This window comes from Calypte anna, chromosome 4B (genome assembly GCF_003957555.1).
Source record: "Calypte anna isolate BGI_N300 chromosome 4B, bCalAnn1_v1.p, whole genome shotgun sequence".
Lineage (NCBI taxonomy): Eukaryota > Metazoa > Chordata > Aves > Apodiformes > Trochilidae > Calypte > Calypte anna.
Genome location: NC_044249.1, coordinates 1,318,612 through 1,334,370, shown reverse-complemented (window position 1 = coordinate 1,334,370; position 15,759 = coordinate 1,318,612). Strand labels below are relative to the sequence as shown.

At 43.3% G+C, this 15,759-nt stretch overlaps 1 protein-coding gene across 1 annotated transcript in view; it reads right to left on the bottom strand.

The window, feature by feature from the left end:
- The window catches only part of FAT4 (FAT atypical cadherin 4), a 108,004-nt gene that overhangs the window by 14,207 nt on the left and 78,038 nt on the right, over window positions 1-15,759 (bottom strand). The window contains exons 9-11 of the mRNA XM_030450675.1: window positions 9,835-14,184; window positions 4,178-4,282; window positions 2,360-2,667 (exon numbers count right to left, since the gene is read on the bottom strand). Of these exons, the coding sequence (XP_030306535.1) occupies window positions 2,360-2,667; window positions 4,178-4,282; window positions 9,835-14,184 (4,763 nt within the window). The remainder of the gene's footprint in view (window positions 1-2,359; window positions 2,668-4,177; window positions 4,283-9,834; window positions 14,185-15,759) is intronic.

The following is a 15,759-nucleotide window of genomic DNA, read 5'->3' as shown; positions in this document are numbered from 1 at the left end:
CTCCCCAGAAAAGTCATTCTGCAGTTCCAAAGCAGATTAGAGCCCTGTAGAAATGAAACAATTCATAGCAAGAACAGTCAGCTGGTGGGTCTGCACACCATCACACACGTGCATATTTTCCTCTAGAATATCAACAACAAAAACCAGAATTGTGTTTTTTTGTTCTTAGCTCAATCAGTGTAATCTTCCCCCTAACCCACCCTGCTCTGCTCTGGGAAAGCTGAGCAGCAGCCCCAGCTGAGGGGCTCGACATCTGAGAATATATTTTACTTGGAGCAGACTTCATACAATTTATTTTCTAATGTTAGTCAAATGTTCCTGCTTGTTCCTTCAGCATTACTCTACGGTTACCTTGCTGCATTAGGAGACTTTCTATCCTGTCACTCTGCAATAGCTCAGGACTGACAACTTAATGATTTTACCAGTTTCCGATAAAATCCCACTGTGCTGTAGGAAATGACAGATTTGGAATCCTGAAGGAAGGCTATTTTATACAGTTTGGGACACCTGGGAGGTGTTTTTCCTTCAGCATAAATATCTAAGACAAAAGCGATTCTTTCACATACCATGTTTGTAAACAGCTGACACTACTGAGTTTACACATTAAAAACAAAATAATAAAAATCCCACAAAGCTACAGGTTTCATAGATGTTTGCTTTCAGCTTGAACCATTCACACCAAATTTTCTGTTAATAGTTCTTTTTTTTTTCTTTTTTTTTGCTATCTCTTCTGTAGCTTAGCCCTCTGGCACATCTACAAGTAAAACATTTTCCTGCTCTGTTTTCTAATTTAGTGTGTTTCATTTATTTGGTGTCATTTTTAATGTGTGCTCCTATACTTACCCATTTGCATCTTAACTGAAAGAAATATCACACTAATTTAGGAGCTAAAATGGAAGCCTGGTGCCTTTCCTGGTTTTAGGTGCACCTTTGGGGGCTTTAACATTCAGAAACTGTGATGCAGATCAGTAAGGGTCTGATATTAAGGCAGGCTAATACAGAGTCATTACTCAACATCACAATTATCCTCCATCTAATTTGGATATTTAACTCCTAACACACACCAATGGATCTGCAGATCCAGCTGAGGACTAAGCCACCCACTCCTTCAATAAATGGAGAAATCAGGGCTCATGCTACGCAGCTAAAATGAGGTTACAGGCTCAAGAATCTCTGGGAGAGAAGAGGAAAACATCATTTAGGGAGGTCAGGAGACAACCCTTGTCCTCCAAAGAACCCCAAACCACAAGGTAACACATCCCTCTGCTGCTCTGGGGACATTTGTGCCTAAGGACATCCTGGCCCTGCAGCTCAGGATCCCTGAAGGGCTGTGTCTAGCAGCACTGCCTCTGCATAGACTCAGGGCAGTACAGTTTATTCCTTTGTTCTTTACATCACTTCTGGCTTGGAATATATAAAACAAAACGTGGAGCTCCAACCATATATTATTCTTATATGACTTTAATTTCAAACATGGGAAGAGTAGGGGATTCTGCAGACTGGCCATTTCTGTCTGAGCAGGGAGCTGTAGGGCAATAGTTACTGATTACTGATGGCAAATAGATGTGCTTTCATTTCTAAGTCAAACACTGTGGAGTCAAAAAGCTTGGCTGGAACTCAAAGAGCATTTGGTTCATGTTCTGCTTTGGAAATATTGTCAAAAAATGACAGAGGAGAAACAGAAAGCATTTACTGGAAGAAAAATGAAGGTGGGAGAGGGGTCAGAGTACCAGGTATATGGCAATCAGTTGTCCCAGTCCAGTTTCTGGCAGAATTCCTCCCCTCAGATGCTTTCTGGGGGACAGAAAGAAAAACAACTCTCACCCTTTCCCACAAAAAAACCCTCTTGATGTAGCACCTTTGCCATTTTCACATGTGTGCTACAAAGGAAAGCCAGGCTTCCAGTCTGATGAGACTGGTAAAATCTCAAGGAGGTGAGGGATGCCTGGAATTCTAGGTTTGTCTGTTTCTATTTTCCAAAAGTTCAGAAAAATTATTTTGAGACTTTTTGTAGATACTGTGGTTAATTAGCCTCCCCTGATAGTCACCCCTGTACTCTGCATCAGTTAATTAGCCTCATCTGTAGTAATGTATTTCATTAATGATTCTGGGTTCTCATTTTTCACACTTAGAGCAGAGTGGGGCACTGCACATGTTTTTTTAATCACTCTTTATCATCACGATTCTAATCAAACCACTCTAGGTCTTTGAGTCAGTTGGAGTGAGACAGAAACGAGCGAGTTTTTTCCCAAAGTTGGAGGTTCAGCAAGCAAACACAACGTTGCTAATTTTATGTTCGTGTGGCAGCCAAAGTGACTTGGCTCAACTCATCTCCAATCCTCAGCCCAGCATTCCTTACCATTCCAGCCCTCCGGGCTATGACTGTGTGAAACTGCCCATCAGACACCTTCTTAGCTGTGCTGAGTCTGTAGGTGCCACTGCCAAGGTTGTAGGAGAACCTCAGCCTCTCTCCTGCTATCTCCAGGGCCAGGAATTCTGCTCCCTCTCCGGTCTGGTTGTCGTGGTTGTACAGCAGTAAGGCATTGCTTTGGATAGAGGCAAACTTTATATAGATGTAATTATTGTTGGGATCCAGACTGGGAAACTCCATGTAGGACAGCTCCTCGAAGCCATAACTGTTCAGCTCACAATGATTCCCAAAAACACCTGCACAATAAAACAGATAATCTGGCATTAGTTATTTCTTCCCCTCACTGATGGCTCTCCCAGGAACAAAGTTCTGCTGTGCTCCAGCCATGGCTATGGCACGTGGGCTCTTCTGGAAACCTCCCATGGGTGATTAAAAACATGCAATGTGAGCAGAAGAAACCTATTATCACACAAGTGCGTGTTGAAATATATATTTATATATATTTAAACTTAAAAATTTAGTTACTAATGACAGCTACATCTATTGAAAAATGAAGTACATCTCTTTGAGCTCTACCATTTCTTTAGAAGACAAAAAAAACCTGAATTTGACAGCTATGTCAAATATGGTTGCTGTTAATTATAATCAGGCATTTGTTAATCCAGTTATGGAAATAAATTTCCAGCTTGAGCTTATTTTTCCCTTTGTAGATGTTATCTGAGCTGTTTTCTCAATCAGTAGTTGATTAGTTCATTTTTTATACTTATGATACAAACAGACATATGATTAAAACATTATGCCTGCTCAGTGTTTTTACTGACCTGAATATTTTGGTGCATTCTAAATTTTTATTTTCAGGTCTCTGTCAAATAATTTGCCTCTGTTTTTCTTTTTAAACTGCAGTGGCAACGAGAAAAGCTTAATTTATAAATATTAGTTACATTTACAATGGAATGTGACCATACAGGAAATTAATAAAACTGCAGAAATGCAAAACAGAGGAAAGAAACCAGAAGTTAATCCTCATGCTAGGAGAAAACCATGTTCAGGGGTAGTAACAAATCTGAATAAAGAATGATATTTATGTGTGGGGGTTTTCAGCAGCCTTAAACACTGCAGATAGTTTTGCAGGTTTCTCTCTTTCTTGATTAATATTTTGCATTCACTTTCATATTTTTTTTATATGAACAATGAAAATCCTGGATTAATCTGCATTCAGAACTCATATTGCTGCAATTATATCATGAAACACCAGAGCATCTGTGTTGTTTAATGCCTTTATTGGGTTTATTCACCAAACCAAATTTGGGATAATTAAATTCCAATAATTACTAAACTATTTTGGCAGTACTACATGCTTTTCTGATTCTCAGAACTGACCTCTGGTTTTGGAACTCAGAACTTTAGTAATACATAAGAACTGAATGGGCAAGGATAGCTGTGGGCTAACAAAGCTGCTTGATTCGGTCAGGTTTCCTAAATATAAAAGTGCCAATATCTACTGTTGTTGCTTACAGAAAAACGTGGGTGCTGAGTTCTTGCTCTACAGATATTGAACAAATCATGCAAATCTCTCCAAAGAAAACCAAGCCCTCTCCACTCACTATCATCCCAAAGTCTCCTTCTCTAACTTAACACTACAGCAACTTCCTCGCACCTTGTAAGCGTGCAGGGTGCAAGAAGAAGGATGGATTTTTACCCCTTCAGGTAGGGATGGATCTTACCCCTTCAGCCCTGCTAAAAGCTGCTGAAAGTGTCTGCTGTGAGGCAGGAGAGGGAGGAAGATGAAGGGAGAGAGGCACTCACCAAAGGGGCAGTGGCAGTAGTAGCCCTCCACCCCGCTTTGGCAGGATCCTCCGTTGAAGCAGGGGTTGCACTCACAGTAATTGACAGTGGAGTCACACGTTTTCCCTGTGGATAGGGAATAAAAGGAATTTCCAGGTCAGAGTATGCAGGTGAATACCCAAGCCATGCTGGTGGTGCCATCAATAATCAGTAATCATGCTGGTGGGCAGGGAAGGAGCTGGTGAGTGATGCTGAGGGCACGGCCAGGAGGGACCAGGGAGAAGCTGTGGCTGGAGGATGGGGAGAGGACACAGAGAGACTGCTCCCAGCATGGGCACACACAGGATACATGGTCCAGAGAAATCAGCTTTCATCTTCAAATGTCTCAACTTTGTTATAATCTCGTATAGGTATTGGTGGGTTGGTTTTAATTATTTTTTTTAATTAACTGGTGTCCCCACAAGAGAGACTATGAAATGAAAGGAGATGAGCTAACAAAAAAGAAATAATTTTTTCTCCCTTATTGAATCCAATGCACTCATTAGTGTGCAGGAGATACAGACAGCCCTTGCTGGATCCTGCAGGAACACAGCCTGCTGCTGAACACAGGCTGCTATTGTACATTATATGATTTTCCTTATTTTTCCTCATCAATTACAACCTCCTTCCTGACTCCCCTCTGGAGCTAAAGCAAGTTGCCCTAGATACAGTCCTTTTCTAAGCAGACATTGTCATGTGTGGTAAATATTATTCACCAGAGAATAAACTGAAATCACATAAATTTTTTCAACAAGGAAAAGAACCAAGAGGAAAAGTGAAGATTTTAACAGATGCCATATGCTGACAAGGGGATTCTCTGTACAAAGCTAAAATTCTATTTGAATGGAACCATTAACCACAGAAGTTTTGGTCTTCACTTCTAAGTTTTTCATGGCTGGGCTTTTATCATTTTAGCAACACTTCCACTCTACACCACTTCTGGTACCTGCCTTCCCTGCCTGCTCTTCAGAACTTCAGAGCATCATTTGGGTTGGAAAAGATCTTTAAGATCATCAAGTCCAGCCTTTAACCCAGAGCTGCCAAGTCCACCACTAAGCCATGTCCCTAAGCACCACATCCAGACATCTTTTAAATACCTCCATCTTTGTCCCTCATGTTTCTCTGCAATAATTGGCAAAATCAGGCACGTTCTTCCAGACCTCTCCTTGAACTGCATCTAGCCCAGGGTATCTATACATAGCAAAGGCTAAGACTGCCTTAATGCTGCTTGTAACAGTGGTAATTGTCTTATTCCTCACACCATATAAACAGATGTTAAGGGTAAAAGAGCTGCATGAGCCTGCACAGAGGGTGTCCATTCTTATGTGCCACATAGAATTCCTACAGAACCCATGACAGCACTGCAGGATGTGTGGCTCCCTGAAACTGCAGAAAACCAGGACTGGGCTGTACTGACTCCATCAGCTTTTTCAGAATTTCACCATTTTCTGCTTAAAGTAAGGAAATCTGCAGGCAGTTCTGTCCTGTGAGCAGCAGCCCTCCGTGTGGGAGCAGAATGGGCACGGAGAGCTGAGGATTCCTGTGGCTAATACCCAACCTGGGGATTCACCAGGAATCCAGGGAACGTTTCCAGTGTCATCTAATTTTGCTTTGGGAATATTTATTTCTATTTTATTCTCTAATGGCCATGACTGAATGATGAGCTAACTTTTTAATGTTAGATTTTCCTGTTTTCTTTATTTTAAAATGATGGCATAGATCCTTGAGCTACCAAGGACATGCAGTGATGCTTAAAACAGCTCAAAGTTCTTTCTTAGTTTTCACAAAAATTGAGTATAGTTAATAAGACTTGCTCAGGTTTTTTCTATTCAAGCTAACACTTCTTTTTCTCAGCTAGCATTAAAGCTGGCATATTTGCTGAGTCAGCATCAGAATATTGCTGTTTATTTTAGCTGTGTATGTTTTAACCAGTGAGTAACAACATCATCTTCATATTTAACAATTGTTTGAATAATTCATGAAACTAATAAAAGTGTGTTTGCTTTAACCCAACTGTTTTGACACAGGAGAAGACAAATACTCTGATCTGACAATCCATCAGAGCTATTAAAACTAATATTTATTTAAAACGAAGAAGAAATTTCAGCTATTTTTTCACCGTTCACTTAAGTTCCAAAGAATGAGGGAAAATGTTTCTATTTACACTTGAAATAATGATGTTTATGAAGCTTATTTTCCTCTTCAAATGCATTTAAGCATGCTTACTCTGGAAAACAAGACTCCCTCAGCCAGATAGCAGCAGGGCAAAAGTATAATTCAGGAATGCTTCTCTAGTTTATCACTATGGATGTTCCATTTTTAATAAATTGCTCTGGTAAAGCAAGATGATTAGAAAAGCCTGCCAAAGAGATGATGAGATTTAGAAACTGAAAAATAAAGAAATAATGTAAACAGTTTAAGGACCAAAAGAGTAGAAACTTATTAAATCCAGCAAGGGTTGGACTTGATGATCTCTGAGGTCCCTTCCAACCCAGTCGATTCTATGATTCTATGAAGGGGAAGGGAACTTCTCAGCCAGTGTTTTGGGACCCAAGGAAACTCCAAACCAGAGCCACCCCAGTAAGTTTAGTAAAGACCTCCTGTCAGCTGAAATATCAATAATCTGTGTATTCATTTCTGTGTCAGAAAGATCTTTTTTCTGAAGACCATGAGAAAAATGCTGGATAATTGATACCAGACAGCATTCAGCAGTCATCACCTCAAGCTGATGATATCACACACAGGGGGTTATGCAAAAATCTAACTTCCTAATTATATTTTTTAATTGAAAAATGTAACAGGAACAGATAGCAGCTGAATGCTTTTGGGTTAGATTTCAGCTGATTCGAGAGTTTTAGTTCTTGTGGTTCTCCCGTGTCCATCTTTCAAAGTTCTAATATTTTTTCATCTTGCAGTTGAAACAATTTCACAAACCTACATTCCTTCATCTTAATGAGTCCTGGAAAACAGGATATGAAGGGTTCAAAGGGAGGGCAGACAACTACTGTAAATCACAACGTATATTCCCTCCACAAAGTGATTATTTTCAAAACAAAACCTGATCATCATTAAGAGATGTAATTATAACAGATTGTTTCAGCCTTAATGATGCTGCACTGAGGTAATCAGCCTTTATAATCCTATTCAGTGAAAAGAGCTGCATTACCTTTGCAGTATAATGAAGTGAAATGCAGCTGACAAAACATAATAAATCAAGGGAAAGCAAGACTCAGTTTTCAGGTAGATCATTATAAAGGTCTATAGCTCATGTACTCTAATTTATGGTGAACAGAGACTCTGTCTCAGAAAACACTGATTTCTACTTGTACACAGTATTGTGTAAATATTATTTTTTTACCAAGCATGCAAATTCAATTATGGGACTGCATTTTCATTCCAAGAGAAGCACAAAACTATGTGTATGGTCGACTGAGTTAGAAATGCACTATTTTGGTTGTCTTTTTTTTTTTTGGTTTTGTTTTGCTAAGGCACTCAAGGTTTATGTTCATAAAGAAACAGTTTCAGGCTTCATTTTTACATTCACTATGGCTCTATTTAATCACATATGCATCAGGATTAAATGAGCAAGCAGCTGTGGTCTCCTTCTTGGCAGTATAATTGTGACATAATAGTCTCTATGTCAAGCATTCTCTAACAATCTGTATTCTAACATGTGTTTGCAGAACCTACTGAATATTAAATTTACAATATTTCAAATCTGCTTTTGCAGACACGAAGTGTCTAAGGGCACTGAATAGTAACTGTGATCTTACCCAATAAGCTCTGCTGAGAGTCAATTCCAAAGATAGTTTGGCTTTTAATTATGTACTTTGGTGACATTTGGTTTCTGTCTTAATCAATTAATCTCCAGACACTTAAATAATTCTTGATTCTGCAATGGCTAACTGATTTTAAAAGATCTGACTCCCAAATAGAAACGTCTGCCTCAGTGGTAGTGTATTTTACAGTGATGTGTGTTGACAGGGAGTTTAAGAAAGCTCGTATCAGATGCCACGTTGAATTCATGGCATGAAAGAAATCCAACACTTTGAACTGCAAGAGTCTCTCATCACTTTTTCTTAGTTAAAGGACTTTTTTCAAGCTTTTCACATGTAGACCTTCACTTCTAGCTGACATAAGGGTTGGACAGTAAGATATGAGCCTGAATACTAGAAAAAAATATCCAGATGTTTCTTTAATGTTTCAAATTATAGACTAGAGGCACACACTACAGCATGCTGATAGAGCTAATGAAGGGTTTGGCTTTGCTGCACCAGCAAACATATGTCCACATAATCAGAGATGCCCTAGAATTACTTTGCCATACTCCTGGCGAAATAATTATGTATACTAATACAATATGGAATAAAATCCTGGATCAGTAACTTAATTAGAACTGCTTGGCAATTAACAATAATTGCTCTTCACCCGAGGCTCAGCTGTGAATCTGTGAGGTTCACCCCAAAGCTCACATCAGTGTCCCTTACACCAACAAACCTTCAACACTGAGTATGGATCCTCTGCTGGAGCCTTTCATGAGGAAGTTAAACCTTTATTTTGAAACTGAATAGCCTTTTTCTTTGCAATGTGTACCACATCTCCTGTGATAATGGGGTTTAAGAAAAAAACAAAAAAACAGAAGAACAATCAACCCTCTTCTGACCTTCCTTCAATATCAGCCTGGTAGCAGAAGTAACCATCAGCCTGCTTCGCTGGGGATAAAATGCTGCTATGTTTGAGTGTGTAATAAGTATTAGAGGAACGAATACTCAGGAGAGGTAGGAACACTGCAGACATTGCTGTTAATAAAAAAAATGAACAACAAAGGAACAAAATACAGAAAATACAGAACAGACACGCTTGGTCATTTTGTCCAAACTCTGGTTTTTCCCATCCCCTTCATCTGTTTTCTGTCTTGTATGACTGTAAGCAATTTGGGGCAGAGGGCAATTTTCTTGCTTGGCACACTCCTAGCAGGCTTGAAATGCTACCACAGTATGTGTAACAATAACAAGAACAGAAAAGAAATCATACTTCAGCACTGGGAATGGCTTCTACATATTTAATAAATTAAAATAGCTCTGGTAAAAATTTTTCTGTTCTGACAAAAATCAGGTAAGTGAGATTTGCCTGAAGACAGAGCTAAAATGAAACAATACTGTGGGCACCTGGTCTTCTGTGTTTCATAACTACAAATACCTCATTTTGCTTGACCCCTTCATCTGCTGTGGATGCTTATATTATAGACTCTTGGAATTGTTTTGCTTGGAAAAGACCTCTAACTTCATCAAGTCCAACCATTAACCCAGCACTGCCAAGCCCACCACTAAACCATGTCCCTCAGCACCACATCTATAGATCCTTTAAGTATCTCCAGAGATGGTGACTCCACCACTTCCCTGGGCAGCCAGTTCCAGTGCCTGACAACCCTGCCAGTGCAGAAATGTCTCCTTTTATCCAGCCTAAACCTCCCCTGGTGCAACTTGGGTCCATTTCCTCTCATCCTATGGCCTGCTGCTTGGGAGAAGAGACCAACACCCACCTCACTCCACACAAGATGATGAAATGTACCAAAAAGGCACATTTCTGCCCTCTTTTCTTCTCTTCTGGACCCTAAGAGGTAAGGAGGAGAAGCGTACCTGTGTAGCCAGTTTTACAAAGGCAGCTGAAGCTTCCTGGGAAGTTCTGGCAGGCAGCTCCATTTTTGCATGGGTGGGAAAGGCACTCGTTGACGTCCCTCTCGCAGGCCATGCCGGTGAAGCCTTCTGGACAACTGCAGGAGAAGCCTCCCACCAAGTTGTGGCACGTCCCAGCGTTGTGGCAGGGGGAAGGCAGGCACTCGTCGATGTCCGTCTGGCAGAGGCTCCCATCGTAGCCCGGCAGGCACCTGCACACAAATGGCCGGAGGGGCTCGTTGGCCACGATGATGACGGGGGTGCTCTGGTGGCTCTTCAGGGCAGGGCTCACCGCCAACCTCCTCAGGCAGCTCCCTCCGTTCTGGCAGGGGCTCTGCAGGCACCAGTCGTGATCCACAGCCTCGACCCGCACCCCGCTCTGCCGGAAGAGGACGTCCTTGATGCTCTCGAAGAAGGTGGCGACGCCGCTGGGGTTGACGTGCTGGTTGTTGCCGCGCTTGATGGCCGCCATCAGGAAGGTGTGGTTGCTCTCCTCGTGCAGGCCATAGAGCTGGATGGAGGTGCCCAGGCCCGTCAGCTGGGAGCTGGCGATGCGCAGGAAGTGGAGGTAGTGGTTTGTCAGGAAATCCCTCAGGCTGTGGGTGCTGAGGCGCAGGAGGATGCTGTTGGCGATGGTGGCGTTGCCGAAGCCGGTGAAGAAAACGCGGACGCTGCTGGTGACGGCGCCGTGCAGCCCGTCACTGCTGAGGACAGACAGGTCAAACGTCCCGTCCGTGGACCTCGCCTGGGAGTGCAGCTCACAGGTACCCGCGGGAATGCTGAAGAGGCTGGTGACTCCTGAGGTGAGGGAGCACTGGAAGCTGTCTAGCACATCCGGATCCTGCGGCTTTACGTTGCCCAGAATCCCACCTGGGAAGAGGTTGCCATAATAGTGAACAAAGATTTCTACTGCTCTGGGCTGAGAGGGGTTGTCGTTTTGGTCGATCACCTTGATATGCACAGTTCCCGTGGAAGACATCTGAGGAACACCGGAGTCTCTTGTGATCACTGACAGGTAGAAGTCGCTGATCTGCTCCCTGTCGATCTCCCTGGTGGTTGTCAGCACTCCGGTGGTGCTCAGGCTGAAGTAGCTGGTTGCGGGGCCAGTGCTGAGCAAGTAATAGGTGAAAGGACCTTGGTTGGGAGGGAGATCGGGGTCTGATGACTGAAGTGTCATCACGAGAGTCCCCGCACGGTTGTTCTCCATGACTTCTCCTTGGCTGGAGGACAAGGTAGGGCCGTTGTCGTTGATGTCTTCCAGAGTTACCAACAAAGAGGCGCTTCCCGTGGCAGAGGGTGTTCCTGAATCAATGGCCAGCAGAGACAGGTTGTAGACAGGCAACGTTTCCCGGTCCAGCTCCGTGGTGACTGTCACCTGTCCTGTCTGTGGGTTGATGGAAAAGGCACCGTTGTCATTGCCGGAGCCGATGAAATAGGAAAACCTGCTCCAGCTGGGGACAGAATCTGAGTCAAAGGCGCTCACAAAAGTGACGTGGGTGCCTGGAGGAACACCCTCGCTGATCCGTACGTTGTAGGTGCCCAAGGTAAAAATGGGGGGATCGTTGGCATCCAGGACAGTGATGTTAACAGTAACTTCATCTATGTCTGCACCACGGATGCTCCCAAAATTTTTTGCAAGGACTTTCAAAGAGATTCGTTCTTCTTTTTCTCTGTCTAGAAGTCCCGAAACATATATCTGGCCACTTTTTTCATCTATCTGGAAACCCTTCTTCCTGCTGTTGCCAAAGATAAGGTACTGGACTTCTCCATCAGCTCCCATATCACGATCACTTGCAAAAACTTCACCTACAACGGTACCTTTGGAGGCTGCCTCAGAAACCTCAAAATAATAAAGCTTGGACACAAAACGAGGCACATACTCATTTGTCCCTTCTAACTGGATGTTGACACTAGCAAAGCTGCACCTCTCTTCATCTGGAACGTTAAAAGCCTTTACTGTTAAATGGTAACTTTGCTTTGTTTCATAATCTAAAAATCCCTGGGTGGTGATGGTTCCTGTATTGGGGTCAATGACAAAAAGGTCACTGTCTGAGGACTGAATAGCATAGGCAATCACGGCATTAGGACCAGAGTCAGCATCAGTGGCATTTAAACGAATAACAGTTGTCCCACTGGGGGCATTTTCTAACACATTTGGAAAGTAGTCCTCAGGGCTGAATGCTGGAGAGTTATCATTCACATCAATGACATGAACAGTGACACTGCAATAGCCTGTTCTGGGCACCCACCCGCCATCTGTCGCAGTGACAACGAGCTCATGCTTTTGGTGTAACTCAAAATCAAGTGGTTTTGATAGTGTCAGTGTACCAGTAGTTGCATTGATAGCAAAGAGACCAGCCTCGTTTCCAGAGGAAATATTGTATCTTATCAAACCATTCATAGCAGCATCTCTGTCCCGGGCTGAAACCGTCCTGACCACCGTTCCCACAGGGTGACTCTCTGGGACAGTAATGCTCATACGGTTTTGAGAAAACTCAGGTGTGTGGTAATTTTCCTCTGTCACAACTATTTCAACAGTTACCTCAGATGAGAGCGGAGGATTACCCTTATCCTTTGCTTTCACCACGAACAGAAAGTTCCTGTTCAGATCAGCCATCAGTGAAGATGACACAGAAATCCAGCCTGTGCTCCTGTCCAGTCTGAATTTATTAGTTTTGCCTTCATCAGAGATAAAGTACTCCACTTCAGAATTCAAGCCAAAGTCTTTGTCATCCACCGCGGTCACTTTAATTAAGTTTGTGCCAACCCTCACGTTCTTGGTAACAGGAGTGAAATACTTATCAGCGAGGAACAGCGGCGCGTTGTCATTGCTGTCTACTATGTTAATGGTGACAGTTGTCTCACTCATTAAGGGAGGGCTGCCTCGGTCTGAGGAGGTAACGATGAAGCTGTGTCTGTTAATGTTGACATTGCTGGAACCACTGGAGTTCTGGTACCTTAAGTACTGCTTGTTGAAAATCTCCCCAGTGGTCGCGTTAATCCGGAAGAACTCAGACTGGGATTTTATGAAGTAGAAGACTTGGCCGTTTGACCCTTCATCGGGATCGGTGGCTGAAACCTGCGTGGCCTTTAACCCAATGCCAGGAAGCTCGGGACACTCCAGGTAGTAAGATGGCTTTGTAAACCGCGGGGCATTGTCGTTGACATCCGTGACAAATATGGTGACATCTGTGCTCACGGTCCACCCGGAGTCGTGGGCTGAGACCCTGATTCTGTAGCGGTCTGTGTCCTCCCTGTTCAGTGGTCTGCTGATGGTGATGTCCCCGGTGCTGGGATTTATGGAAAAGGGCAGACTGGTGTCTCTTATGGAGTACCTGCTGACCGCGTTCACCCCGATGTCCTCATCTGACGTGGTGACCCGGGTGACGGTGAAGCCCAGAGGTGCGTTCTCAGGCACGGAGGCACTGAATATCTGTGAGAACCTCGGAGCGTTGTCGTTTTCATCCAAAATATTAATCAGAACCTTGACAGTTGTGCTCTGGAGGGGCGTGCCTTTGTCTGATGCTTTTATGGTTAGTACGTATCGAGACAATTTCTCCCTGTCCAAGGGCCTCACACTTCTGATCTCACCGGTGGCTCGATTGATGCTGAAGCTGTTTTCCGTATTCCCCTCGATTATTTCATAGTTTAGCTGCCCATTCAGACCACTGTCCCTGTCAACAGCAGCCACTGTCAGTATCTTCCGTGGGGACAGGTTCTCCACTACCTCTGCAATGAAGGGATCTTGCTCAAACTCTGGTCTGTTATCATTGACATCTACCACCGTTACTTCCAGTTTCTTATAAGAGGAAAAGGGAGGGAAGCCCGTATCTCTGGCCTCAACCCAAACCACGTATTTCTGGATGGCTTCATAATCCAAAGCCCGACCCACAGAAAGCTGTCCTGTCACCTGGTCAACGAGGAAAGTGCTGCCCAGGTTCCCACTGGCGATGTAGTAAGACAAGGAGCCTCCTCTGGCTGAGGATCCGGAGACAGTGGTGACGAGCGTGCCGACCGCTTGGTTTTCAGGGAACGTGAAGGTTTCCTGTTCTGCCTCAACCTGAGGGAATTCTGCTCTGTTCACAAACCTGACGGTGACAGTCGTAGAGTCTGTCTTGGGGTACCGACCGCCGTCCCTCACATGGACAGAAATGGTGACTTCAGACTCTCCTGCCAGCGAGCTGGCAGCCAGGATCGCTCCCCTGGCGGGATCAATGTGGAATTTCTCAGAGTTTTTGCCCACAAGGGAATAGTGGAGCTCAGCATTGGAGCCAGCATCTGCATCAGTGACAGTCACAGCAAACACAAAGGAGCCTGAAAAGGAGAACAGAGTTAGGGCAGTTCTTTAGTGAACACACTCACCACCTGTGGGAAACTGATGGCAGCTTCTAACTTGGAAGTGTGCCCTGGAGCAATGTGCCCCTCCTGATACTGCTCCCAAAGTGAACTGCTTTTCCCACAAGCTGCTAAAGTTTGTGAGTCCCCGAGACCTTCAGAAAGCCAAAACCCAAGCATTTGAGAAGTGGTGAGTGCATTCAGAGAAAAGCATCTAAAGATGTCAGTGGCTGCACACACATCTCCTCTGGAAAAGCAACTTTTTGAAAGCCTAGTATCCCATTTCTAGAACATTCACATTATGAAAGCCATACACCTAATATCATTTACTGGGTTTTGGTTTGGTTTGCTGGTTTGGTTTGGGTTTTTTGCTGTTGTTTTTTTGTTTTTATCCTTTTTTTTGTTGTTTGTTTTTTTTATATAAGTGACTTGGCAGCACCCTTAGAGATCCACCTTCCAGACCCACCTTCCCTTCCAGCCCCTTTTCTCCCTGTTCCCCAGATGCTGCTCCTTGCTCCCCACCAGCCTCTTGCTTTTGGTTCTGTAAGAATATTCTGAGGACAGTAACTATTGGGACTGCATTTTTAAAAGCATGCTGGTCCTCTGGGATGGGGTAAAATCACACAGAAATACACAACTCTTGCACACTAGTGCAATAACTCAAATATACTGTATTTCAGGGCTTTTGAACTTATGCTTCACTATTAGTTCAACTCTGTGAGCACTCTTTGCATCCCCCCTGTGTTTGCCTCTCTGCAAGGAGAGCCCAGGGTTGTTTTTTGCACTGGAGTTTAGAGATCTCATGCAGGGCACATCTTTCCAATGTGACACTGTCCAACCAATTTGCAGAACATTCTCTTGATGTTTTACTGGCACTGAAACTTAGAAAATACCCACTCACTCCTGTATAAAAATCATGTTGTTTTCAGCCTGGCGAGGCAAAATCATTTACAGGCAGGAATGACTTTGACAGCTTCCCCTTAAAACTATACTTCGTGTCACTCTTTGACATGTGCAATGATTTCTACCTCAGGGAGAGGAATATTTAGACATGAATAGTATTTGGACACTTGTGAGAAAAGAAACAGGAAAAATAAAAATTAAGATTTTTGCTTCAATTTAGGAAATTAAATTATTATTGTTATTACTTTCAAGACCAGGCTGGATGGGACTTGCACAGCCTGGGCTTGTGGAAGGAGTCCCTGCCCCTGGCAGAGGAACTGGAACTGGATGGTGCTCTAGGTCCATTCCAACCCAAACCATTCTCTGGTTCTATGATACGAGTTCCCCCTTTAAACTTAATTCAGAAATAACAAGAAAATTAAGGTCTGTATTTCAAAATATACACTAGATATCCTGTCAATGGAATAATAGCAAAAGTTTTCATAAAGTTATGAGGGTTTGGGTTGTTTTTTTTTTTTTTTAAAAAGCTATTTCACATGCTACATTAGACTGCCATAAATTTGGGGGTTTTTGCTTTCTTGTAATGGATGCCATGCCTGCCAATAACATCATTGCCAACAGCCTTTCAAAATATTGTGGAAAAAGATTAAT